At 44.4% G+C, this 25,348-nt stretch overlaps 1 protein-coding gene across 1 annotated transcript in view; it reads left to right on the top strand.

The window, feature by feature from the left end:
• COL24A1 (collagen type XXIV alpha 1 chain) overlaps positions 1-25,348 on the top strand; it is a 331,774-nt gene that overhangs the window by 168,134 nt on the left and 138,292 nt on the right. Inside the window, exons 2-4 of the mRNA XM_081008493.1 lie at positions 943-1,048; positions 15,001-15,065; positions 22,403-23,697. Of these exons, the coding sequence (XP_080864619.1) occupies positions 993-1,048; positions 15,001-15,065; positions 22,403-23,697 (1,416 nt within the window). The 5' untranslated portion in view covers positions 943-992. The remainder of the gene's footprint in view (positions 1-942; positions 1,049-15,000; positions 15,066-22,402; positions 23,698-25,348) is intronic.

Genomic DNA, 25,348 nt, shown 5'->3' with positions numbered 1-25,348 from the left:
CGGTGAAAAAGAGCTTTGGGGAATTGCAGCCTTAAAAAGGGGGCGCGAGTCATATCAAGGCAGCAGCAGGCCCGGGCTGCTTCGCTTGCAAAAGCGCTTTCCCTCCAAAGCGGGACACAAAACCGCCGCCGTGCGAGAGCGCGCATCCAACCCTCTTCGGGCGCTGCAATGGGGGAGCCCAAAGCAAGCAGCAGCAGCAGCTCCCGGGCTCCCCTCCGCGGCGGCGTCGGGCCGCCCACCCAAGCCATCCCGAGTCAGGCTCTTGTCTCTCCGCTCTGCCTCCTCTGCTTGGCGGCTGCCGGGAGGCCGGGGGAAGAAAAGAGAGATGCGTTTGATGATGTAATCGCCAGTCAGTGAGCGGTGAAATTTAACACCGAGCCGCGGTGGGGAGGATTCGCTTTGCTTTGGGGTTGGCTGCTCGCTCTGCTCTGCTCCGCAGCCAGAGGCAGAGTCTCCTTTTCAGCTCCGGATGCCTGCGCTGTTGCCATTAGAAGCTGCAGAGAGAGCAATTTAAAAAGTTTGGTTTTTTTTTGCCTGCGCGTTGCAGAGCTCCCCCCCCTTTTTTGCCAGTCTGGACCTTTGCTGCAGCTGTTCCCCCCTTCCGTTGGCCAAGACCTCGTGCAAAAACCCACCCCGCCGAAGCCCCTCACGCCAACCACCACGCGACACCCAAACAACAGCGCCCGGGCGGCCGCCGGCGAGGCACGCGCGAGGCGCCCCCTCTCGCGCCTTTGCCGAGCTGGCGCTTCCCCGCCATGCGGAGCGAGACCCGCTAGGGCGACCTTCGCGCAAGCAGCAGCAGCAGCAGCAGCTCCTCTCTGGGCGGAGCGGAGCCGAGGAGCGGCGTCGGCGTTTCATGGACAGTACCTGAAGCCCCTGGCTGTGAGGAAGCGCTTGAGGAGGAGAGGGGGCGCCCCGAGGAGAAGAAGAAGAAGAAGACAGCCGCCTTCTGTTTTCGGTTAGAACTTCGCTGCCCGGACAAATGCATACAAATGCCTTTAGGAGCTCAAAGGACAAGGAGTGGAAGCATCTCTCCCACCGCGAAAACGTGAGTTTCAGACAGGGGGGAGCGGGCGGGGAGGCGAGAGCGCGGGATGGAGGAGCCGCGGAGCGCGCCGCGCCGCTTGTCAACGCGGTGGCCGAGCGGCGGGTCCCGGCTGTTGCAGCGACGAGGGGGTGGGGGGTGCCTGCTTATGATGCTGGGGGACACACACAGAGGAACCAAGTTCCCCCAATGAAATATTTTGAGGGCCCTCCCCCCAAAAGTTGATGGCCATTGACATGGCCATTCACACGGTGTGCGTGCGCCCTGACTTGAGACGATTGTGCGGGGCGGGGCTTTATTTTATTCAAGTTGGCACGAATGAGTTGACAATGGTCAACAGCGAGATGCTCGTTTGTTGGAAGATCTCCGTTCTCCCTGCCCGGCGAGGCTGTTTCTGGACTTGATGTTTTAAAGCGCTCGTGGGGGAAGGCGGTTGGCGCGTTTCCCATTCCTGGAAGGAACAGGATGCCGGGACTCCCAGGTTTCCCCCAGCTGTCCCTGGGAGTTACCAGGTCCGCTCATCTGCAAGGAGACTCTAGCTTTTTCGGTGGACCTTTTCCCTCGTTAAACCAGAAGGAAACAGGGATCTTTTTTTGCATTTTTTTTTAAAAAAATATTAATTCTGTTTTATTTCTAGCACCAGATGGGCTGGCCTGAGTTGGGAAGCAGTTGATTGATTAATGATGAACTGGCAAGTTTGTTTGGGTTTGCTGAGAGCAGACTTAGGGAGGAAGCATCTCTTTTAACCAGAGATGTCTCTGGTTGCCCTAACCACAGCATTCTTCTCCACAGTTTGCCAGCTCTCCTGGATAGTCTGCAAGGACATGCCAGCTCTGCAGAGCAGCAGCTCCCAGAATTAATATTATTCCTGTTGGAACTGGGGACAGACTTGTGTGTGTGGATTCCAGCTCCACAACCAAGATCAAAAAGCCCCCCCCCCCCCCCCGCTCAACATCTACCACTCTGGCAAGAACTTGCTTACATTGATCCTGTGAACCATTATATTAGCAGATCTATCCCAGTCACTGCAATGGAGCATAATGATTGTCCCCTGATTTCTGAACGTTGATGCTCCCTAGAGCAAGCAGTTCTAAAACACATTAATTTTTTTAATTAAAAAATATTTTTATCTTTGGACTTCCTACCTACCTAGGAGCAAAAAATTGCCCTTTCTTGCCCAGTCTGATGAGGATGGGCCTATCAGGGTATAAGGACAACATGCAACCCGTGTAGGGAGGCTGCACATCCCTGTCCATGTGTGAGATGTTCATGGTACGAGACATAATGAGGGTGAAGTTGTGCCTTTCCTTCCATCCTCCCTGGAAGGGCACAGTTCATGTGTGTTATTTTTAGAGAAGGAACCATTTGGGTTCCAAGCAGATTTGGCTGCATTCTAGGAGGGAGCTGCCTGCAAAGACTTAGCTGCCTGCAGATACCCGTCTTTCTTTCAAGAAAGAAACAAAACCCTTGTTTTAAACCAATCTTTTTTTTACTTTTTTACTGGTGATCTGGGGCTATTTAAAGTTCCTGCGTTCATGAAGCATGACAGAAAAGCACTTGCTTTCCCATTTGTGCAGCCTGGTTTTGGGAAGGAAGCAAAAGGGCACCCAAGATGACTGTTATGGGGAGAGGAAGGAGAGGTTTGGAGAAGGGTTGCTTGTTTGTACATGTGTGTGAGAGAGAGGGAAAGAGAGGAGGGGGCAGGGAGGCAGCTGACTGGAAAACCTCTCTCCCACCCACCCTCTTTTGCTCAATTCACAGGCAAGTGCTGCATTGAGAGGTCAGGTTGCCAAAACTTAGCTTCAATCCGCTTCCCTCTAGTTCATCTTTAGTAATAATCTTTCTCTTTCCCTGAAGGCAACCAGGAGCAAAGAGGCATTTGTTGTTACTTGTGATGGATAGGACTACTTAGTTAGGTTTGACTTACAGGCATGAGAAATCAAGGTGATCTTCCTGGATGCAGTTTGATTTGCCCTGGGCTTTTGCTCATTTTCTGCTTAGAAAATCAACAGGCTCTGCCAAGCAGCCAATTCTTTTAATTTAATACAGCAGAGTCTCTTGGGGCAGCTCTCTGTAAACAAATCCCTTGGCGTGCGAGGTAGTCTTTCCACGGAAGAGCTGGAGAGCAATTTGCTTTGTTGAGATTTGCAAGGCTGACTCCTTTTGTTTTATGTTTCGCTGGTCTGAATTTATTCTTCGTCAGATGTGTCTGCTCTTTAAGGCCCAGTTCTCATTGAGGTAGTTAAAGATGGATCTGGAGAGGAGCACTTCAAATGATTGAATGTCCTTTCAACCAGAAAAATAAAAAATTATGGGAGCAATAATTTTAGCGGAGACCTCTGGCAATCATTCCATAAGCATAAGCATTTCAGCCCAAATAAGTACCTGCCCCTTAGGGACACGGGTGGCGCTGTGGATTAAACCATAGAGCCTAGGACTTGCCGATCAGAAGGTTGGCGGTTCGAATCCCCGCAATGGGGTGAGCTCCGGTTGCTCGGTCCCTGCTCCTGCCAACCTAGCAGTTCGAAAGCACGTCAAAGTGCAAGTAGATAAATAGGGACCGCTCTGGCGGGAAGGTAAACAGCGTTTCCGTGTGCTGCCGTGGTTCGCCAGAAGCGGCTTAGTCATGCTGGCCACATGACCCAGAGGCTGTACGCTGGCTCCCTCGGCCAATAAAGTGAGATGAGCGCTGCAACCCTAGAGTCGGTCACGACTGGACCTAATGGTCAGGGGTCCCTTTACCTTTACTTAAGTACCTGCCCCTTAGGAGCTAGATGTCTAATTTTCTACGAGCCAGTCTTCCAAAATGAACTTTAGATTGAATACTTGACTAGCCTAACCCGGTGTTAGGCTAAGAGATGGTGACTGGCCCAAGGTCACCCAATGAGCTTCATGGCTGAGCGCAGAATTGAATCTTGGTCTCCCAAGTCATAGTCCCACACTCTAATCATTATGCCACACTGGCTCATTGCCTGCAGCTAGTGCATGGGCCCAGCAGATGATGGTTATGATAGGATTTGGATGCAGTCTTATCCCACAAAGGCTAGTGACAGAAGGGGAGGGATTTCAGATGATGAGTAAATGCAAGGGCCATGCAAGCTAGTCCCAGCTGATGCATGTGTAGGGTGCAGGTTCAGCTGCCATGAGAGGGAGCCATACATGTGTATGCATGTTTGTATGTATGCATGCGCGTCAAGCTCCTCTGCCTGAGAGAGGGGTTCCCTGGTCGGTCAGTATCCTGCATGCATGGATACTGATGGATCAAAATGTGTCTGTCCTGATGGTTGTGATTAATGGATGCTTCCAGATAGGTCTTCATTATGGGATGGGAGCTCATCATGCTTACCTTTTTTCTATAACATCAGCATAACATCATTGGCGTCAAAATGCCAACCCCTACTTTGCCCTTATTTAATCTGGATTTAACATTTCTGGGGGAAAGCTGATTGGTTAACAAAAAAGCTTTTGCCATTGACCTGCTTGTGATATCTGACCAACTCTTTGCAATATTAAGCTTCCATCTGGAAACACCCCCAAATCTATGGGGCAGGCTGTATTGTCAGCAGATACCAAGAAAATCTGTTTCTCACGCTTTCTGCAGCATATATTGCCAGCCCTGGGAATTACTGAAGGATTTGGTCATGTAAATGACTGTTTACGTTTTTGGCAGTGGCTAAAAATATTGGCACTGCTATAAAAATAGTAAAATACTGTTTATGTTATAACTTTCTATATGCAGGATGTTGTTTAGACAGTAACAGTCCTAAAACTGAATATATGAATGCGATGGCTGCAGCCAAAAAAATGGCAATGCAGTAAGCCCCTGCAATTTGCATGCATTTAACTTGTGCACATTCAGCTTTAGGCACTTGGCCCCCCAAAATGGGGGGGGGGGGGTTTAAAAGGCAGCAAGGTATTAGGGAAAATGAATGTGGCAATCCACGCCCCTCCCCGAGAACCCAGTGAGTTTTGACTACACAGTGGTACCTCAGGTTACAGAGTCGGCTAACCCAGAAATTGTACCTCGGGTTAAGAACTTTGCTTCAGAATGAGAACAGAAATCGCGAGGCAGTGGCAGCAGGAGGCCCCATTAGCTAAAGTGGTACTTCAGGTTAAGAACAGTTTCAGGTTAAGTACGGACCTCCGGAACGAATTAAGTTCTTAACCCGAGGTACCACTGTACATGATTTTGGCTTTAGGTGCAATCCCTGGAACGTAACCCCGACATAAGTTGCTGGCCTACTGTACTGTTTTGGGTTACCTTAACAAATGCATTATTTAAAAAACGAAACAAGAGCTAACAGAAACTTGGGTTAATTGGTGGCTTGGGAGCTCTCAAAGTTTTCCATCACACTGCCAATACTGGACCCACCCCACTGCAGTGCAAGCTGAGAGCTTTACAACAAAACAAAAGAAGCAATCTCCTTGCCTTGTGAATAACATAGTCCTATGTGAGGAGTGACGGTGTTAAAAAATCATTGACTTACTGCTTAGCTTGTGCAGTAGCTCAGTTTCTACTTTTTGTTCCCACGTCATCCTCTTAGTAAGGTGCACATATGATAAGCCCCTGGCTTAGGGTCATAATAGGGAGCGTGCAGTCACAGCCTGCAGCCATTAAAGGCATCAGGGTCTGGACAGCCTGCTTCAGACACCTGCTTATCCTTTCCTGTCCCATGTCCTATGTAGCGTTTCCACATGCAACACATGCTGCTAGGTAAAGGTAAAGGGACCACTGACCATTAGGGCCAGTCGTGGCCAACTCTGGGGTTGCAGCGCTCATCTTGCTTTATTGGCCGAGGGAGCCGGCGTACAGCTTCCGGGTCATGTGGCCAGCATGACTAAGCCGCTTCTGGCGAACCAGAGCAGCGCACGGAAACGCCGTTTACCTTCCCGCCGGATTGGTACCTATTTATCTACTTGCATTTTGATGCGCTTTCAAACTGCTAGGTTGGCAAGAGCAGGGACCGAGCAACGGGAGCTCACCCCGTTGCGGGGATTCGAACCGCCGACCTTCTGATTGGCAAGTCCTAGGCTCTGTGGTTTAACCCACAGCGCCACCCTATGTAGGGTTTCCGCATGCAACACATGCTGCGAGCCTTCTGCTAAATGCTCACTGCAGCTCTTCATTGCTCCTTCTGACTTGCTACCTGTTCTCTGAGCACGCTGTTCCTGCCAGAATGAGCACTGTTTCATGATGGCAGGAGATCACAGAGGTGTAGCAATGGAAGGTGGAGTTTATTTATTTATTTTTTACCAGGAGCATGGAGAAAGCTAGGAGTAGGCAAGTGCTGAAGCAGGCTCTCTTGTCTGCAATATTTATTAGGGGGAGGGGACCTCCTCCCTTATAGAGTCACAAAGAGGCAACATACGATGCAGTTCTCATCCAGGGGCTTTTTCATATGTACATCTATCATCTAAGTTGACACCATGCAGTTCAGTATCTCATAACTTGCAGCTGAAATGTGCACACTACCTCCATTATTAAAAAAAAGAGGTGGCTTTTTGAAATTTGCTATCTGTCTATAGTCTTTGATCCATGATTATTGTTTTGTACATACAGCTTGTGATTTGATGTTGCAGTGATGACTGTGCATACACTTCTCAGAGCGAGTATGTTCATCCAGTGGCGTAGCCTGGGAGTGCCCACAGGTTGGCCCGGGCGCAAAATTTCAAACACCCGGTGCTGCCTCCATACAGCTACACACTTCCAACGCTGGGCTCTGTTGAAAACAGTGTCTCCATGCGAACTAGGAAGTGACCTCTACAAACAACAGAACAACTTTTCTTAGCTCTGCGGCTGCGATCTCCTGGGTGACGTGGATGCCAATAGGCAGTTGAATGTGCATACGTACTTTGTCCGTTTCCCTCCCCCCTGTTTCCATGGCCCCGGACACTGGTAACCCACACTATGCCCCTGTCCATCTGAGGGTTGAATAAACACTATCAGTCACGTCAGAGTCATATCGTAAGTCCAAACAAAGAGTGAAGGCATATAAAGCTTGGTTCGATAACGTTTCCGTATAGCTTCATGAACATGGCATATGACCAACTACTGTTAGTGGCAGTGTTGCTTTTAAGCTTTTCATTGATAAATAATGTGGCTAGATGCACAAGAGGACAGGGCTTCTAAACTCCTAGTAGCTGAATTTCCTTTTTCTGCATGACTATTAATGGCGCAGGAGCCTTACCTACTTTCGCATCTAGTTGTCCCGATGAGAAAGCATTTGGAAATCACAGTGAATTAGCAGCACAGTACTAGAAAAGTTTGGATTTGATATCCCGCTTTATCACTACCCTAAGGAGTCTCAAAGCGGTTGACAATCTCCTTTCCCTTCCTCCCCCACAACAAACACTCTGTGAGGTGAGTGAGGCTGAGAGACTTCAAAGAAGTGTGACTGGCCCAAGGTCACCCAGCAGCTGCATGTGGAGGAGCGGGGATGTGAACCCGGTTCACCAGATTACGAGTCCACCGCTCTTAACCACTACACCACATTACTAGGCATGTTTGCTCCCAAGCAAGTTGTGCTGTATTCATTCAGGCTTGTTACCAAATGTCATTGCAGCCATACTGTGCCAGCTTGTTCATGCTTACTCAGAAATAGGTTCCATCCACTGTGTGCACTGGAGCTTTCTCTCAAGTAACTGAGAACATAGGAAGAGCCCTGCTGAATCAGAGCAGCATCCCGTTCTCACAGTGGCCAACCAGATACCTAAGGGAAGCCAAAAAGCTGGACATGAGTGCAACATCACTCCTCCTACTTCTGCTTCCTAGTGACTGGGTTGTAGCCTTGTTTTACCTGCATTCTTGTTTTCTAGTGTTAGCATTTAGGCTAAAGCATTTTAAAGCGCATATCTGCAGCAATAACCGATTAAAACCAAAACCCAGACTCTTAGGTTGCTAGCAAAAAACTATGTGCTACACAGGAGGGTTTCCAGGGCCGCATACTACCCACCTGTGTTTTGCATATGAATGTTGACAGCTAACCATTGGGGGGGGGGGGGATAAGAGCCTGTATGGAATATTAGGGAAATGCTCTCTACAACTTTTCCAGCCAATTCCGGGGGGAAATATTAAGAGTTTATCACTTTAAGCAAAAACGCAAAGAGGCTAAACTGTAAATACATATGAAGTGAAAGATGAAGTGAGTATCCTTTCCTATACAATCTTGCTTCAAATTGCATTCCCCTCCCCCTGTGCTTTAGAGCGCGATGGAGAAAATGTTCTGTAGGTAGTGGGGTTTGAGCAACTGCTCACTACTTGAGTAGCTGTGATGGGATTTGCTCGTCATTTGTCTTTCTGCGTACATCTTTCTCCAGAGACCTTCTGATAGTTTCCTGGTTTTGGGGCCTTGCAGATTGGGTCCAGATAAGGAAAAGATTTTGAAGTTGGTGTGCAAAAGGATGTGTGTGTGTGTGTGTGTGTGTGGTGGGGAGAGGAATAATCACAAGCGTGTTTATAGGAACTGTGAAAGAAATGGCCAGGATGAAGTTTGGCTTTTGGGTAAGCGGGTGAGGTGGGCTACAGCTTCTGAGAGGCTGCAAACAATTTGCAGATTCCAGGCAGGGAAACCATGAAGCCGAGTTTGTGAAAGGTTAATCTGGACCACCCTAAGCATATTATCCCATTGTTGATGTGTGGTCGTCATCCCCTGCTTCCCAGTTTTTTTCTGGGCTCAGTTCAAAGTGCTTGTCTTGACCCTGAAGATTTAAAGATCCTGAGACCTTAGTGTCTAAGTCTGGTCTAAACTAGGACCACTTTCCACACATGGATATGGCCATCAGCTGAAATTATCTCTGAAATTACCTTCTGAGATCAGGTGGCAGACTATCAGACAAATCTGCACAAATATAAGACTATAGAAAATGAAGGAACTGTTTTGCAATGTGTCACAGTAATTGCGTTCAAGTTTCATTCAAGCTATCAACATGAAAGGGACTTATTTTTTCCTTCTCTTCATTCCCAACTTACAACTGTGGAAAAAGAAATAATACATGTATTCATGGGAAGAGATCAGTTTTCTAAATTGATTCACCTTCTGCAGCTTAAGGAATGGATTGCCAATCTTTAGAAATCCCTGAACTGGCTACCTTCTGTTTGTGGTTTCTTGTAAGTTCTACCTCTGTTCTTTACATTAGGCAGAAAGAACTGCAGACTTGAACATCTATTTCCCTATCTTCCTTTATTCTAGAGTTGAATAACTCATGGCCAAGTGAATTTTCAGAAACCTTATGAGGGATAGATAGATAGATATAGATATAGAAAATCAATTTTTTTCTGATAAAGATAACTCTGACAACAGGAAACAGATCAATATATCAGTTACAATAGGACATTAGGATTTTGTGGGGTTTGTTTATCAGATCTCTTTGATTGGTTTATTTTGTAATGCAAAATGTAGCATTACTAATATTCAGTCATTCTTAATCTGGCATGGGCTTTTGGAATTGTTTGATTTAGACTGCCAAACAAAGTATGAATTATTAACCAGGACTGAATCTTAATTACAGGGTAATCAGTATTATGCTTGTTTGTTTTTAAGAGGCACATTTTAGCGGGTACCGTTGCCAATTTTGAAGTACTGTACCAGATTTCATAATTTCCTTACTGTAGCCTTGTTCTTCAGAAGTTCTGATGTTGCAGTCTATCATTATACAAGGATAATAAATTTTTCCTTCCCTGCCGTCTCTTGATAACTTATTTTTTAATAGCTGCTTCTCCACTGGCCCACCTTCTTTATTTCCAAAAAAATACGTTGATTAGCTTCTGACCCTGGGTTTTATTCTAAATCACGTGCCGTTTATTAATATTTCACCTAGTAAGGACAAGCAAAGTTCATATAACAGTTTGCAAGAGAGAAGCAAAGGATTCTTGGAGTTGAGTCAAGCATCCTGTCAGGCTAACACAGCCTTCTCCAGCCAGAGCCCCACAGATTGGCCAACAGACACCAGTTGCCATTTGAGAAGGAAGAAAAGAGGGAGGGAGGCAGGCAAAAACAACATCAGTCTGCTTCCGTCAGACTGGTTTTCAGGTATAAAACATTCTCATTATATTCAGTTTCGGAAGGCTCAGAAATATACCTATCTAGTGCCATTTTTAGCATAAAATGAACAGTTCCTTTTCTTCCAGTTTTCTGAATTGAGAATTGGCCACTGAGCATAAAATATCATTATCAGTGTTGCTTTCTCTCCTGGATTTTAGTAGGACAACTTTTGCAGCCAAAAGAGAAGGAGCTACACACTTGGTGCTGCACAGTTTCTTTTTTAAAAAACCTTTTAATGTTGACTAGAGACAAAACAATGTCGAAGGAAACATTATTCAGAGCCTATGCCTTGGTAATTTGTAAAAAGTTCCCTCTGAAGTATAACATCTGCAGCAGGTGTGTTTTCTCATATCAGATGTCGAAGGGAAACCAGACAGAATGAAGTCAGCTGGAGCAGCCTCTCAGGAAGAACTTGTATAGTAAAAGTGAATTATTTACAGTACAAGAATGGTTTTTTTATATTTCAGGTTGCCAACAGTTTTTCGGAAAGTTTTTTTTTTTTTTTAAAAGCTGTGTGAGAAATAGAAAGGTGAACTTGCATTAACAGGGATAACTAGCAGAGCCCTCAACTTGAAAAATTTGCTAATACTTCTTGTATTTAGACAGAGGTGGTGGTGGTGAATATTGTGTAGAAGCAAACAACAAAACTTTTTCTGGGGAAGCCTCAAATTGTTATTTGTTTGGGGTAAACACTTATAAAATTATGTTGGCAAAATATTAGAAGGTGAATCTTGCCTTGGCATGGAAAGACCCTGTTTGAATGGAATGCTAAACTATGGTTTATTGCAGAGTGGCTAACCTGTGGCCCTCCAGGTTGCTGCCGGACTCCCAAATGCAATCAGCCCAAGCTGTGAACAGGAATGATGGGAGTTGTAGTCCAGGAACATCTGCAGGGCCACAGCCTAGCCACTTGTCATTCAGAATTACGCACACATGTCAGCAGGAGCTTCACTCATAGACTGCTCCTCTTTTCAAGATTGGACACTTCTGTTTTTGCTTGTTGTTACTTTAAAATGTGATTTCTTCAAGTTAGCCGCTATCAAGTTGATGTTTATGATCCCGACTTGTTCTCAAACTGAAGTTTCAAGTAACCAGAGTTTCCCAGGTTTGGCTGTAACGAGGAACTGTTGTTAGCTTCACAGTGGAAGCAGATACTTCCTGTCTCCCCACCTTCTTGGGAGTGGGGAGGGAAAACTATCATGCAAGCCCATGCCTCGTGCATTTAATGCATTTGAACCTAACCATCTGCACTCTTGCTGCTGTTAAAGATGTAGGGGCAAAGCCAGTTTAAAAGTTGTTTTTATTCAGAATGGAAGCAAAGATAATTACAAAACGCAATATATGTGCAGCCTGATTTCATGCAGAGTTAGGTGGGTAAGTATAGTTTTCAGTTTCTTCACTCAGGGCTGATTCATGTATTACATTTCACCTTCCTTGACTACTAACACCTAGTATAAGATGCAGAATAGCCTCTCTCTTGTGAACAGCTGGATGCATTTTTGTTTGATGTCAATTTCACTCCCCCTCACAGGTGTTCATTTTTGGAGAGTGCATTTCTTTCACTCGAGTCAGTCTGAAAGACAAATAATACGAAATTAATAGTGACTTGGTCATGCAAAAATAACGTTGATACATATCTTAGGACAAGGGGATTAGAATCCGCATTGATTGAAAAATAACAGGATAGATAAATTCAGAGCCTGTTCACTATTCAGGTAACCATCTGCGCAGGCAATAGCTACAGGAAATTTTTTACTCTGTAGATCTTTTGTTCATGGATTTTTATGGGACATAAGCCCTCGTCTGAAATGCCTCCCCCACTGCCTGCTTCACTCCCAACATTATTATCCTTGCTGGCTCCATCCCTTGACTTCTATAGGATTGGTGTGAGGTGTGAAGAAGGAGCTTATTTACATTATACCTGAAGGTCCTTTATACCTGAAGGAGCGTTCTCCACCCCTATCATCCAGCCCAGACACTGAGGTCCAGCGCCAAGGGCCTTCTGGCGGTTCCCTCGCTACGAGAAGTGAGGTTACAGGGAACCAGGTAGAGGGCCTTCTCGGTAGTGGCGCCTGCCCTTGGAATGGCCTCCCAGCAGATGTCAAGGCAATAAACAACTATTTTACTTTTAAAAGACAACTGAAGGCAGCCCTGTTTAGGGAAGTTTTTAATGTCTGATGCTGTATTGTTTTTAATATTCAGTTGGAAGCTGCCCATCTGGCTGGGGAAACCCAGCCAGATGGGCAGGGTATAAATAAATAAATTATTATTATTATTATTATTATTATTATACAGCTGTTGTTGTTATTTATTAATTTGATTTATATACTGCCTTTCATCCAAAAATCCTAGGGTGGTGTACAACATTAAGAACATGTTTTACAGAGCATCAAGAATAAAAACCTAATAAAAAACCATAACAGACAACGTAAATAACAAATTAATCATCACAACAGTACCTCCCCTATTTTTATTTGTCTTCTGGAAGACCCAGAGCAAACGGGGGGTGGGGGACTGGATTCTGCCTTGGAGCACATTGCTGTCTTAAAAACGCAGCTCGTTGTTCTTTTTCTCCATTTGGATCAAAATCAGTTTGACAGGGGCGGGTGGTATTGGTGGAGACAGTTGAAAAGGCAGCATTCCCAAGGATAGTGCCAGAATGTGGTTGGCACCCAGTGGGTGCAGAGTCAAGGGGCTCTTGGGAAGGGTCCACAGCAACATGGAGCAAATGGGTCAGTGCGTCTGGCTGTTAACTGGAAGGTTGGTGGTTCAAGCCCACCCATGGATGGCTGTAGGCAAAAGATTCCTGCATTGCAGAGGGTTGGACTAGATCAGTGTTTCTCAACCTGTGGTTCCCCAGATGTTGTTGGACTACAACTCCCATCATGCCTAGCCAGCATGACCAGTGGTCAGGGATGATGGGAGTTGTAGTTCAACAACATCTGGGGACCCACAGGTTGAGAACCGAACCTTGGGTACCTTCCAACTCTACAATCCTATGATTCTATGAAATGCTTTGTGCAAATTCTTTCCTGCAGATCTCCATGCTGTGTGTGTAGCAAACCAGGTGTGTTCATTATAGTTTGCTTTGTACTTTCCATGGTATCAGTTGCCTTGGGTGATGTTAATCGACCAGGCTGGAAAATGGTCAGGGTATTTTGCCTTGCTGATGCTCATCCACACGGAACATAGCATAAGCAAGAGGTGACACTTCCAAGTGCTGGTCTCTTTCTTCTCCTTCTTGGATCATTATATGTAAGTGTTTGCACATCTAGCTGCCACCATCTCCTTCTTCCTTATAGGAGCATTAAAAGAATAATAATTCTATGAAGGGATAGGGTAAATTAAGGTTTTGAAAAGAAAGTATAATAATAATGATTTGTGGACTGAAGGGCTGTCACACAGAAGAGGGCAAAGACTTGTTCTCTGCACCTACAGGGGTCAGGGATAAACCCGATGGCATCAAGTGACTGGAGAATAGCTGTCAGATGCTGATGGTGGTTGCTCGTGAGTAACCAGACAGGAATCCGACCTGTCTTTTACAGGTTTTATTATCCAAACTATTTACAGTGCAGATCTACAAAGTTCATGTCCGTCTTAGTTACTCGCAGAATCTGGGAGTGGCCCCTTCCGGCTTCTCCCCCAACATAAGAACTTTGGCACCCCAAGCCTCCTCCTCCCCTCCTTGCGTTTCACCCCTCTGTACAAGCTGGGCGACAGAAGTGGCGGTCATCCCTCCTGGCCAACCTGGCGAGGTGAGGTGCTGGGGCTCTCAGTAGCATCCTCGAGCCCTTTCCTCTCTTGGCTGGCCCCTTCCCTCTCTTCTCCACTGGAGGTGTGGCTTTTCCCACCGCTGAAAGAGGAACTGCTCCTCAGGAGTTTTGGAGGCTCCCCGTATCCCAACTGCTCCCCTGCTTCCCTCCCCTGTTCTGATGGCAGTCCCCTGATAATAGATTTCAGTTGAACATTAGAGGAAACCTGTTTCCAATCCAGTGGAACCAATTACATCAATGGGTGGTGGTCTCTCCCTCACTGGAGGCCTTCAATCAGAGGCCAGACACCCATCTATTGGGGATACTCTAATATTGGATTTCTAGAAGGTGGACTAATGGCCTTTTCGACCCCTTCTACCTCTGACTCTTTGGCTAAACGTTAACATTTTGTGTAACACAAACACTAAAGCATATCACAGCTGGGGTCCCCAATGTCCTCAGCCTCAGACAAACACCTTCTTTGGCATCCACTAAGGCCTCTGTCCCTGACAATTTTATACTGTATATCTCTTTAAAGAGATTGAAGGTTTGGGGGCTTATTTGTTTGTGGTGCTTACTGCTTTATCATTATGGTTCGTCTTGCGGTGCCACCTAGGTCTTTTGCCTTTTATCTGAGTGGAATTCTGAGCTTCGCCCATGTTTCTTCTATGAAATGGGCATTGTGTGACACGCAGAACTGTTTCTTAGATTTCCAAATGTGTCCCGGGCCCAAAAAGATGGGGGCCCTTGTATTTAATGGTATGATGGCTGCGGGATTGAAAAAAGCCCTGACACAGTGTGTAACTATGGATATATAGCACACAACCTCACAATTCTGCTGTTCACTGTGCTTGTTCCAAATGAGGAATTCCAAAGAGAAGAAATATAAGAATAAAAGATGCAGGTGGTGACGGATAAAATGACACCTGTAAGAGTGGGGACAGCCAGGAATGGTGGTGGAGACGTAACATGTTTACCCATCACTAAACCAACATGTGGTCTTCTGGCAAAACTGGATACTGACCTGGAAAAGCCTAATAGAATCTGAGAATTGGGTGGTGAATAAATTGTTTCATACCTAAGGATTGTGCATCACTTATTAGGAATAAAACATATACTTTTCTGTGTGTTTAATTTGATATTATTTTCTTTTTTCTTTTAGGAAAACCCTCCTCCTTTTTTTCGCAACATGTATAGCTGTGGGTGCTACACAAATACAAGAAGAAGGTGAGACATGTTCCTGATTTTATTATAGAATATTTGAATGATTTTCCTTTAAAAGAGAGAGAGAAAAAAAAATTATATGAAGGATTCTGGTAGTAATGACGTGAAATTCAGTTTTTCAAAGGTCTCTAATGCCAGATAGTTACAATAGGAGCAAAAGTTTAAAGAAACCAGTTTAGGAAGGCTGACCTTTTCAAAATTACTCAGATTTTCTGTCTGTGAAATTGCTTACATATTTAGGCAGACTCCTTGCAAAAAGGAAGTTTTGTACATTGTAAAGGCTTTGATTGTGACTTCATTGCACGTGGGTGTTTTTGGGGGTGGCAAACCGAAGCCGGATTACCTTTGCACTTCTTGGGACTCTCCAAAACAAACTAGTTCACATAATAAGTACTTAGTCTGAACTTGCATTTTTAAGGCCAAAAAAGTAAACTTGCTTTTTTGGCTTATTCCCTCCACCCACAAATTTTCAGACGCAGCTGTTGGCTAAAAAGCAACTGATTGTGCTTTTGTTGTTGTTTGTGTTTATTCAGAGGACTAATGAATGGGACAGATGGCTGGGCACTTGTTCTAACATCTGAAGTTAGCATTTGTATCTATTTTAGCAGCAGTTAAAACCTGTGCTGGGGTTGTCATCTTTGAAACAAATGAGCTGGTTTGCATGGAACACTAAGCCCAGGACGGCGAACCTGTGACCATCCAGATGTTCATGAATTCCAACTTGCATCAGCCCTAGTCAGCAGGGACAATGGGTTGGAATTATGGGACTTGTAATCTAGCAACCTCTGGAGGACCACAGTTTCCCCAAATCTGTACTAAGCCAAGCTGTAACTTCGTTTGAATGTTTGAGTGTTAGACTTCTAGGAATGAGGATTGTGGCTGCTGCATTCCTCCTCTAGTCTAGCTGCAGCTGCCCTGCCATGGTTTGTCTCATCATGTTGTCTGAACCCAGGCTCATGGTTTGTCTCACTCCAGATAAGCCACAAGAAGTAACACATGTTTATCTGGAGGAAACAAACCATGGCTTCATTCAACAGCAGGACCCAGAGGAGGAGAAAAGTGGCTGCAGTCTCCTCTCTCTCAGAGCTTACAAATTTGCACTATCCTAGTTTGACTTAGTGTATCATCCAAACCAGCTCACTGTGAGGCTTCTGCTATTTTATGGTAGCCACTCAGGTAATAGTCACATGAAGAAATACGAAGAATTTTAGAGGTGATCGAGACAAAACTGTTCCTGGACTGTACAACATTGGTCTTCTAGTAGTTTTGTTGTATGGAGGACAAACATAGAGAGCCAGTGTGGTGTAGTGGTTAAGAGCGGTAGACTCGTAATCTGGTGAACCGGGTTCGCGTCTCCGCTCCTTCACATGCAGCTGCTGGGTGACCTTGGGCTAGTCACACTTCTCTGAAGTCTCTCAGCCCCACTCACCTCATAGAGTGTTTGTTGTGGGGGAGGAAGGGAAAGGAGAATGTTAGTCGCTTTGAGACTCCTTCGGGTAGTGATAAAGCGGGATATCAAATCCAAACGCTTCAAGCATCCTGCTCACTGAAAAGTTTCATGTCAGGGAGACACAACAACTAAGCTAGAACCTTTCTCCCTGACGGTTAGCTTTCTACATTTAGGAAGTTCCTTTCCCCCAACCATCCCTACCAATCTCATTTCTGTTTGTGCCATAGCTTCTGGATTTTAAACTTGAGGACAGGGACTGTCTTGTTGATGTCTTGAAGCTGCTCTGGGAGACTATTCAACTGCAAATTTTGTCAACATTTTTTGCAGCTTGGCAACTCCAGGTTTTTTAAGTCAGGGCACGTAAGCAAGGTAGTTGGTTTTGGATATTCACACTCCAGCAAGCATTGCAAATCAAAAGCTAGCAGATTTAAAAGTTTTAAGAATTGGGAAGTGTGTGTGCGTGCACGCACGCTCGTGTTCATATCTATGTCTATAGCTCCGGGTGACAGAGAATTGGCTCAAGGTGCCATCTTAGGGCGATGATGTCACCACCTTCCCATCTCCTGCTTCTTCACAAGACTTACAAAAAGTTTGTGAAACTTGCTGTTCCTGGGAATCTGAGTGGTTCAGGCTCACCTGGTGGGCTTCATGACCTAACAGGTATTTCAACTCACTGACTCTTATGTTACGTTCTTCTGAAGATTTTACCCATCATATCTGCTGGCAATGGCTGTAGTTAGTATTTGGCCAAGATGCGGAAGGCTGGTTTAGCAACACCAAGGATTTGGGATTATGCAGTTTGTTGTTTTTCTAAAACAGAGCAGACGACTTCTTTGTGTTTCTAAAGTGACTTGTATTGTGGTGATGGTAGGGATGCCGTTTAAGAAACCTGAAGAAACAGCGAAGTAGCTTCCTAGTTCTTTGTATTCCTTCCTTCGTGTTCTGCCGCTCTTGAATTTATCACACGCACCTGTCTTGTTCAAAGCATTATTGCTTACCTCAAGCCCTTTAGATGTGATGGGCTGAAAACCTGTTCTGTCATTTGGCATCTGGATCTCTTAGGTTATTTACAATAGAAAACTTTCAAAATACAGGAAAAACTGGAGACATGTGGCATATATAGGGAGAAAAAGAGTTTGATGGCTTCCCTGACTGTGTTTCCTTGACAATGCACGGGGTGTTTGAGGGATAAGATGCAGCCCTCGTACCCTTATCCCCCTATGATTTAGGGGAATGATTAATGGGAGTCTGCAGGCAAGCATAGAAGAAAGTCTCTCCTGGACTTGAAACAAGCCATTTTCAAGATGACAAATCATAAATATATGTTGCAAGGAGATTGCCTATCCTTTGATTTCTTTCTTCTTTTTTTAATTTAGGGAGTAAATGAAATCAGATGCCGACATCTGTGTGCGGGAAGGAATAACTGATCATTAATGGGGGATGGGGGGGGAATGGCCGCTGGAATGAGGAGAAAGCAAGTGGATTACATGTGCTCCAAAAGAATGCATTCTGTTAAGTGTCTTTGAACACTGTTATATTTAGAAAGAGCTTTTGAGCGGTGCGGACGTGATTATAGCTTTCTGCACATTTGCCTCAGGCTCGAAGGCCTGCCTGAAGCAGTTTGGGTCATTGCTTTGAGGTGATTGCCCTCACATCCCAAAGCTTGCTTGCGCATTCATAGCTGGCCACATGGAGGAATAATCTGCTTTCTGCATTTGCAGGATCGAAACATTGTGCTCTTAATCAGAAACATACCTGTAGTGGGGTGTATGGGGTGTTAGGGGACGGGTAGTACCTCTGGTGGGGCGCACATCATGCTCCTTCTGGGGTAGTTTGCCCACCTTTGATCCCCACCCTGCACTCAGCTCCCTCGTTTGTTTCAGAGAAACACCTTCCACCTTCAGAGAGGACTATATCTTAATTCTTCAGGAAACCTCTGTTTGCCTCCACTGCTGATCTCATAGTGATGTGAGGTGGAGAAAAATCTGTTTCAGAAGTCCATCAGTAACAATGAATAGATGCCAGTTGCAAATAAATGCTAGGCTAGCTGGTCAGTTTGATGGTTTTTAGCTTTGTTGACTAAATACAAGTAAAAATAAACAGGGTAGATCAGGCCATCAGAATATTTTCCTGTTCAAGTTACCCTAATTTGTATATGAAAAATTTCTGGAAACATTTTCCGGGGGGGAACCCTGTATAAATGTATTCCTGACTCTTCTAAAAATCACGCTTTCAGTTTAAAACTTAAATTTAACCATATGTAATTGTTTAGGTAATAATTTTAATTCTTTTGTTTATTATGTATTATGTTTTTGGTTTACCTTATTATTACTATTATTATTTGTAAACTGCCCTCTGACTAGTTGTGGTGCAGAGTAGTATGAAAATATCTTAGTAAGTATCTAGTCAATATCTTTATTGGATTTAAAATGGGTTTTTATGTATGTAATTGGGTTTTTAAAAAATAGATAAAAGGAAAAAGCAGTTGTTTAATATCATGTAGTGAAATCACTTTGAGAGTCATAATAAGTGATTCAAAAATGAAATACATAATAAATAAAAATATATGAGGGGGACCTGCAACAAAATGTTGCAGCATGGGACACTCTTTCTCATGATGCCAGCCAGCTACTAACTAACGATGTCCCTTTTTTGTACTTATTTTTGCAAAGTTTGGTCCCCTCATCCCAACACGTTTCTCATTCCGTTTAGTCTTGAATCCTTACTAGTGCAATTTGCTACTTGGAAGAGGGAGAGATTGATATGTTAAATTTAGCATTTATTAGGGTTACCCATACCCCACAGAGCGGAAAATACCATATCAGACTTGGAACAAAACTTCTCCTGTGCCCCTGAAAAACCCAGTCTATGCTTGATTAGGCCTCTGTAAAACAAAACAAAAACAATTTTTAAAAAATAACAACACAAAAATAAATTGCAGCTAAGCCATGATCATGCATGGAAGATTTTGGCCTTCAACCTATAACATTGATTTCTCACTGTACCATAACCAAGTCTACAATTACTGCAGATTAGACTATAGCTTAAATAAATGAATTGTTTTGCAGCTGGACATCCAAAAGAGTTGGCAGATGTGTAACCCCCCCCACCCCCACCCCTAATGATAGGACTTCCTGTGCCTCAGGCCATGCCGGCTGCTTGCCATTTGTAAACTTGGCACCATTGTGCACTCCCTAACATGACTAGAACCACTGCAAGGTGTGTAACTAATTTTCAAGATGTATAGCACAGTCAAACGTATGCATTCTGTGCCAATTTTTAAAAACCTTTCCAGAAATGTCTTCGATATTTGTGTGCATATGTGCACATTTTTGCTGGAACTGGAGCCAAGATGTGTCTGCTCTTAACATTTGCTAGTAATATCTTTGGTAAACAGAGGGAAGGCAAGTTGGGAAATGAAACCTAATTTCTTGGTAAAGTCTGTGGAAATCCTTATGTTTCAAGGACTCTCTTGACTTAGTTTTGGCTTCGACTTGCTTTCATGCTGACAGAGACTTGACCGTTCATCAGCACTTTAATCCTGAGGTAACATCCTGCTGTTCTCAGAACTCAAAAAGGAATTGATCATGTAAATACCCTTCCTGCTTTGATACTATGAGATGGCCTAGCAGCTTTTAGGATTAGGCGCCAGGTGTACGAGGATGTGATGCCATTTTGGGGACTTAAACACAGAGTTGCTACTCTGCTAACATTAGTCCAAGCAACATTTAATATGTCAGGTCCAATCTAGTTGTGAGAATGGCAGATCCATGTGTCAGAAGCAGGTAGCCATTTCTTTCCTATGAACTAGGTTGGAGATAGAAGATGTCAAGCACAAGATCAGTGAGGAAGAGGTGAGGGAGCTGGATTAGTGTTGGAAGCAACACCCTCCCCCCCCCCCGGCCATCTAGCCCAACCCCCTGCAATGCAGGAATCTCAACTAAAGCATGACAGACGGCCATTCAACCTCTGCCTAAAAACCTCCAATGGAGAGTCCCCAACCTCCCAAGGGCATGTTCCGCTGTCCAGCAGTTCTTATCTGTCAGAAAGTTCTTCCTGATGTTTAGTCAGAATCTCTTTTTGGTTCAAGTCCTACCTTCCAAAGCAGAAGCAATCAAGTTTGCTCCACCTTCCATGTGACAGCTCTTCAGATATTTGAAGACGGCTATCGTAACACCTCTTAGTCTCCTCTTTGCCAGGCTATACACCCCAAGATCCTTCAACCATTCTTCCTAAGTCTTGGTTTCCAGACCCTTGATCATCTTGGTTGCCCTCCTCTGTACACGTTCCCCAACCTATGCTTTCTCCCCAAAAATAATTTCTCCCCAGCCATTTTTTCTCCTGAAGTGGCTCTGTGTCCAGAAGGACCTGCTGGTAGAAAAACAACTGGGGGAAGAAAAGTGTAGATAGGAAAGAGTTCAGCAGGTTTTTCTCTCATAACCATAGAACTCATGGGCATCTAAGGAAGCGCAAGGTTGGAAGATTCAGGACAGTCAAAAGCAGGGGCCAGCAAACTTTTTCAGAAGGGGGCCGGTCCACTGTCCCTCAGACCTTGTGGGGGGCCGGACTATATTTTGGAGGGGGGGGGAATGAACAAATTCTTATGCCCCACAAATAACCCGGAGATGGATTTTAAATAAAAGCACACATTCTACTCCTGTAAAAACACGCTGATTCCTGGACCATCTGCGTGCCAGATTTAGAAGGCGATTGGGCTGGATCCGGCCCCTGAGCCTTAGTTTGTCTACCCATGGTCAAAAGGAAGTGCCATATTTTTTGCACCATAACACTCACTTTTTTCCTCCTAGAAAGTAAGGGGAAATGTCTGTGCGTGTTATGGAGGAAATGCCTATGGGTGGCATGCCTACGGATTTTCCTCCTCTAAAAACTACATGCGTGTTATGGTCGGGTGCGTGTTATAGAGCGAAAAATACGGTACTTATTCACACAGTGCTTAGTTGTAGTAAGAAATGGGCTCCTGCTGGGGGCAATTATGACCACCAACTTAGATGGGTTTAAAAGAGGATTAGACAAATTCTCGGAGGACAAGATTATCAATAGCTACCAGACACAATGGCTATACTCTGCCTTCACACTCGGAGACGGTATGCTTCTTAATAGTTGTTGCTGGGAACCACAGGAGGGGGGAGTGCAGTTGTGCTCACATCCTGCTTGTTGAGCTATCCATGGGCATCTGGTTGGCGGCTGGGAGCCCAAGATGCTGCACTAGGTGGGCATACCAGCCTGATCTGGCAAAGCTATTCTTAACGTCTGTTTGTTTTTTCCCTAGGGTTTAGAATCCAAACTTGCCTGTCAGGTTAATATTCACCAAATGCAGGCCTTTCTAGTTATGAAGTCAGATGAAAAATGTTGTTGAAAGACCAGCAGAATTCTGAAATTGCCCCGTGTAAAACAAAAACAAAATTGACTTAGATGAAATTTTAATGTTTGAAACTAGTTGGGAAGAACATTAAGTAGAATTGTTAGCCTTGTACAAGGGACAAGGTTATGGTCAACCATGTGGAAATAACATATTGTGGTGGCATCCACAGAACCAGGAGAGATGCCTTCATTATATGTATGATATATTGTTATGAAATACTGTTAGGCATACATTATTCATATGAATTCATACCACACCTTCTGCCATTCTCCTATCCTGTGTTTGAGCTGGAAAAGCCTCTCATTGCTACTCACTTGGAACAAATGGCAATTCTGCTTGCTCCAATTCAGCTTTAAAGAGTGGGTTTTTGTGGCGCTTCAAGTGTGGACCATGCCTGGAAAGTGTGAAGGAAAAGAAGGTGTGGATAAGCGCAGAGTTAATATAAAGCATTTGAGTAAAATTAAGAATGAAGTTGTCTCACCCCTTCCTTTCTCTTTCCTCCCCTAGGCATAGATATTCTTCATCATTTAGGCCTAAGTGGGCAAGCTCTTCATCAACCATCAACAGGGACTGCACAGCCTTTGTCACGTACTTCATTACCTCAGGGGGTTCACCTAAGTGCCTCAGGAGTTGTTTTGTCCACAAATGCAGCCATTGAGGTGCCTGTCTCTCAAGTGATAGCATCACACATAGGCTCCCAGTTCACCGTTTTGGTTAGCTTACGTTCTTACGCAGTAAACAATGCCTTTCTTTTCAGTGTTAGAAATAAAAATAGACTGCAGTTTGGTGTCCAGTTGCTCCCAAGGAAGATAATGGTGCATACTGGAGGGAAGCAGTCTGTATATTTTGATTACACTGTTCATGATGAGCAGTGGCACACATTTGCTATTGACGTTACGGAAAAAGCCGTGTCCCTGTATACTCAATGTGGAAGAAAGCACTTCAGCAGGGAGACTATTTCTAAAGTACAGCCGTTCGATTCGCAGAGTTTGTTTACTTTAGGAAGGATGAACTCCCATTCAGTCAACTTTGAAGGAATAATTTGTCAGCTGGACATTATCCCCTCTGCACAAGCCTTGGCAAACTATTGTAAATATGTGAAACAACAGTGTCGTCAAGCTGACACATACCGGTCTCAAACGATTCCTCCAGGCACATCCCTTGGGATGCTGCCAAGCAAACAGTTGGATGAAGAAACCCAACCAGTTTCCATGCCATTGAGTACAAGGAAAGGAGAATCAAACCTTCGTAGCAGCAACGGTGCATCAGTCCACATGCCACCAGAACCCCTAGAGACAACCTCTCCCCTGACACCTCGTTTATTAGGAAATGGTACTGCATTGGAAATTATACCGGAACCAGATGACCAGGGAATTGTGAAAGCATCGAAAATTCCTCAGCAAGATGCCAGCAAAAAGAAAGATGGCTTCCAGGCTCTCACAAAATTGCCTCCAAACCTTACAGATAATGCCACAGGTGATACAAGCAGGAAAACCTACCCCGATCTGCTGTTTTCCATAAAGCAGACTAAAACCAAAACTGGCGCATCAAAGCAATATCCATACGAACCCGTGGAGCTGCAGCAAGTTTTAAACACAACATCATATAGAGCTTCTGATTTTACACCTTTCGATAACCAGCTTGCTTCAAGGGACGAAGGGACATTTACGATTGATGACACTTACAACGCAGAAACCAGTTATGAACTTGATATTGACGGTTACGATTACGACTATGAAGAATTGGAAAGAATGTTTGAACTCGAGAATCTGAGAGGGCCTAAAGGAGACCCCGGGCCGCCGGTAAGTTGTCTTGTTTATGTTCTTTAATAAAACACAGCAGGAGTTCGCAGGTTATACACCATAGTGACTCAATAAATTGACACATAGTGACTCAACAAATTGACGCAGGAATTTCCTGTGGTTTCAGTTTGGTACTTTAAACTGGAGGTATAAGAAATAACCTTGAACTTGTGGTCCATGATAAAAGTAGGGTTTGTTGCTGTGGATGCAGAAAAAACACGTTGAGGCAGAGAACTAAACTGAAGGTTGGAGGAAGAGGCTAGAACCTTTTCTCATTTATGACATTCCACTGTTTGAATGCTAGAAGCCTTACGGTCAATGCCAAATAAGACACTTACTTGGCACTGGGAATCTGCCAACTTAATCTTGATAATGTTGTTTAATCTATAACATGGTTTAATACATGGAGGGTACCTCCTCTAAGGGCTGGTTCATTACCCTCTTAATGAAGTAACACCTATAATGAGATTACTCTACTATTCTTTGAGTAGTCTTTTCTTCTTCCAACTGATAAAGTTGCTTCATCCTAATGAAGTTGTCCCATGCAAGGAGCTATCACTACAGGGAACAAGGGAGGAAAATAGGCAGGGAACCCTTTTTTGTTATTTTCTATGGAAGATGAAAGTGCTGCTGTAAAGGGGAGTTTATAGTGGCAGCAGAATGTGCTTGCCCAAAGTTAGACGCAAGGTGAGAGCCGAAATAGGGCACAGGGACTTGGTTGTCTAATTTGCCTGCAGTTGGTGTCGGGAATGAAAGTTATTTTAGGCATAGGGACAATTCAGTACACATGATCCCTCCTTATTGGATCATTTCTGAGATAGATATGTAACTTCCATGAGTCTGCTAGATCATGTATAGGGAGTCTTTGCCCCCCCCCCCCATGTTGCTGAACTACAGATCTCAGCATCCCTATCCCATTGGCAATGCTGGCTTGAGCTGGGAGTTGTAGTTTGGTGGGGGCCAAGATACCCCACACATATTCTAGGTTTCTGATTCTCTAGTTTTGTGTTCAGGTACTTTGTGCGGCTTTTGAGCCACTTGTCAGACGTCTGCATTGTTTGATATCAGGACAGTTGCTAAATATATTAGGTTCCATGGCCTATTGGCCTACAATAAATTGCTTCCCATTCTACAATTGCCAATAAATGAGTCCTTCTGTTTTCACTCCTTTTTGCTGATTCATGTGGTTTCTAGACTGCTAACAGTGTATCAACCTTTGACAAACTGGACTCTAGTTCTTGAAAGCTTATGCCAAAATACATTTGTTAGGCTTTAAGTGTTACACAATACACTTTTTGTTGTTGCCAGCAATGTAGTCCATCTCTGTTTTACGAAGATACAACTCTGTCACTCCTAAGTCACTGAGTGCTCCTTCCTGTGTACCAGTTTCCTATTAATACTTGTGTCAGAAGAGCACACCTTATAATGTGCAGCGCAAGATGATGTGTGTGTTTATGTACTGAGAAAAGTACAGAAAGTGGATATCCCCAATGGTTTCTCTGTGTTTTTATGCATGCAGACTGAATAAATTTAAGGGACAGAAGCTGCTTTTCAGTTAAGTCTTTTTAGCATCATATCACTTTACAACCACAGGATGAAATCTCTAATTTGATCCACAGGCAACCAGAAAAGTGACTATTTAAAAGTCAAT

This window comes from Podarcis pityusensis (genome assembly GCF_964106645.2).
Source record: "Podarcis pityusensis genome assembly, chromosome: 6".
In the NCBI taxonomy this organism is placed as follows: domain Eukaryota; kingdom Metazoa; phylum Chordata; class Lepidosauria; order Squamata; family Lacertidae; genus Podarcis; species Podarcis pityusensis.
The sequence above is the reverse complement of the archived record's forward strand: the minus strand, read 5'-3'. Positions and strand labels throughout refer to the sequence as shown.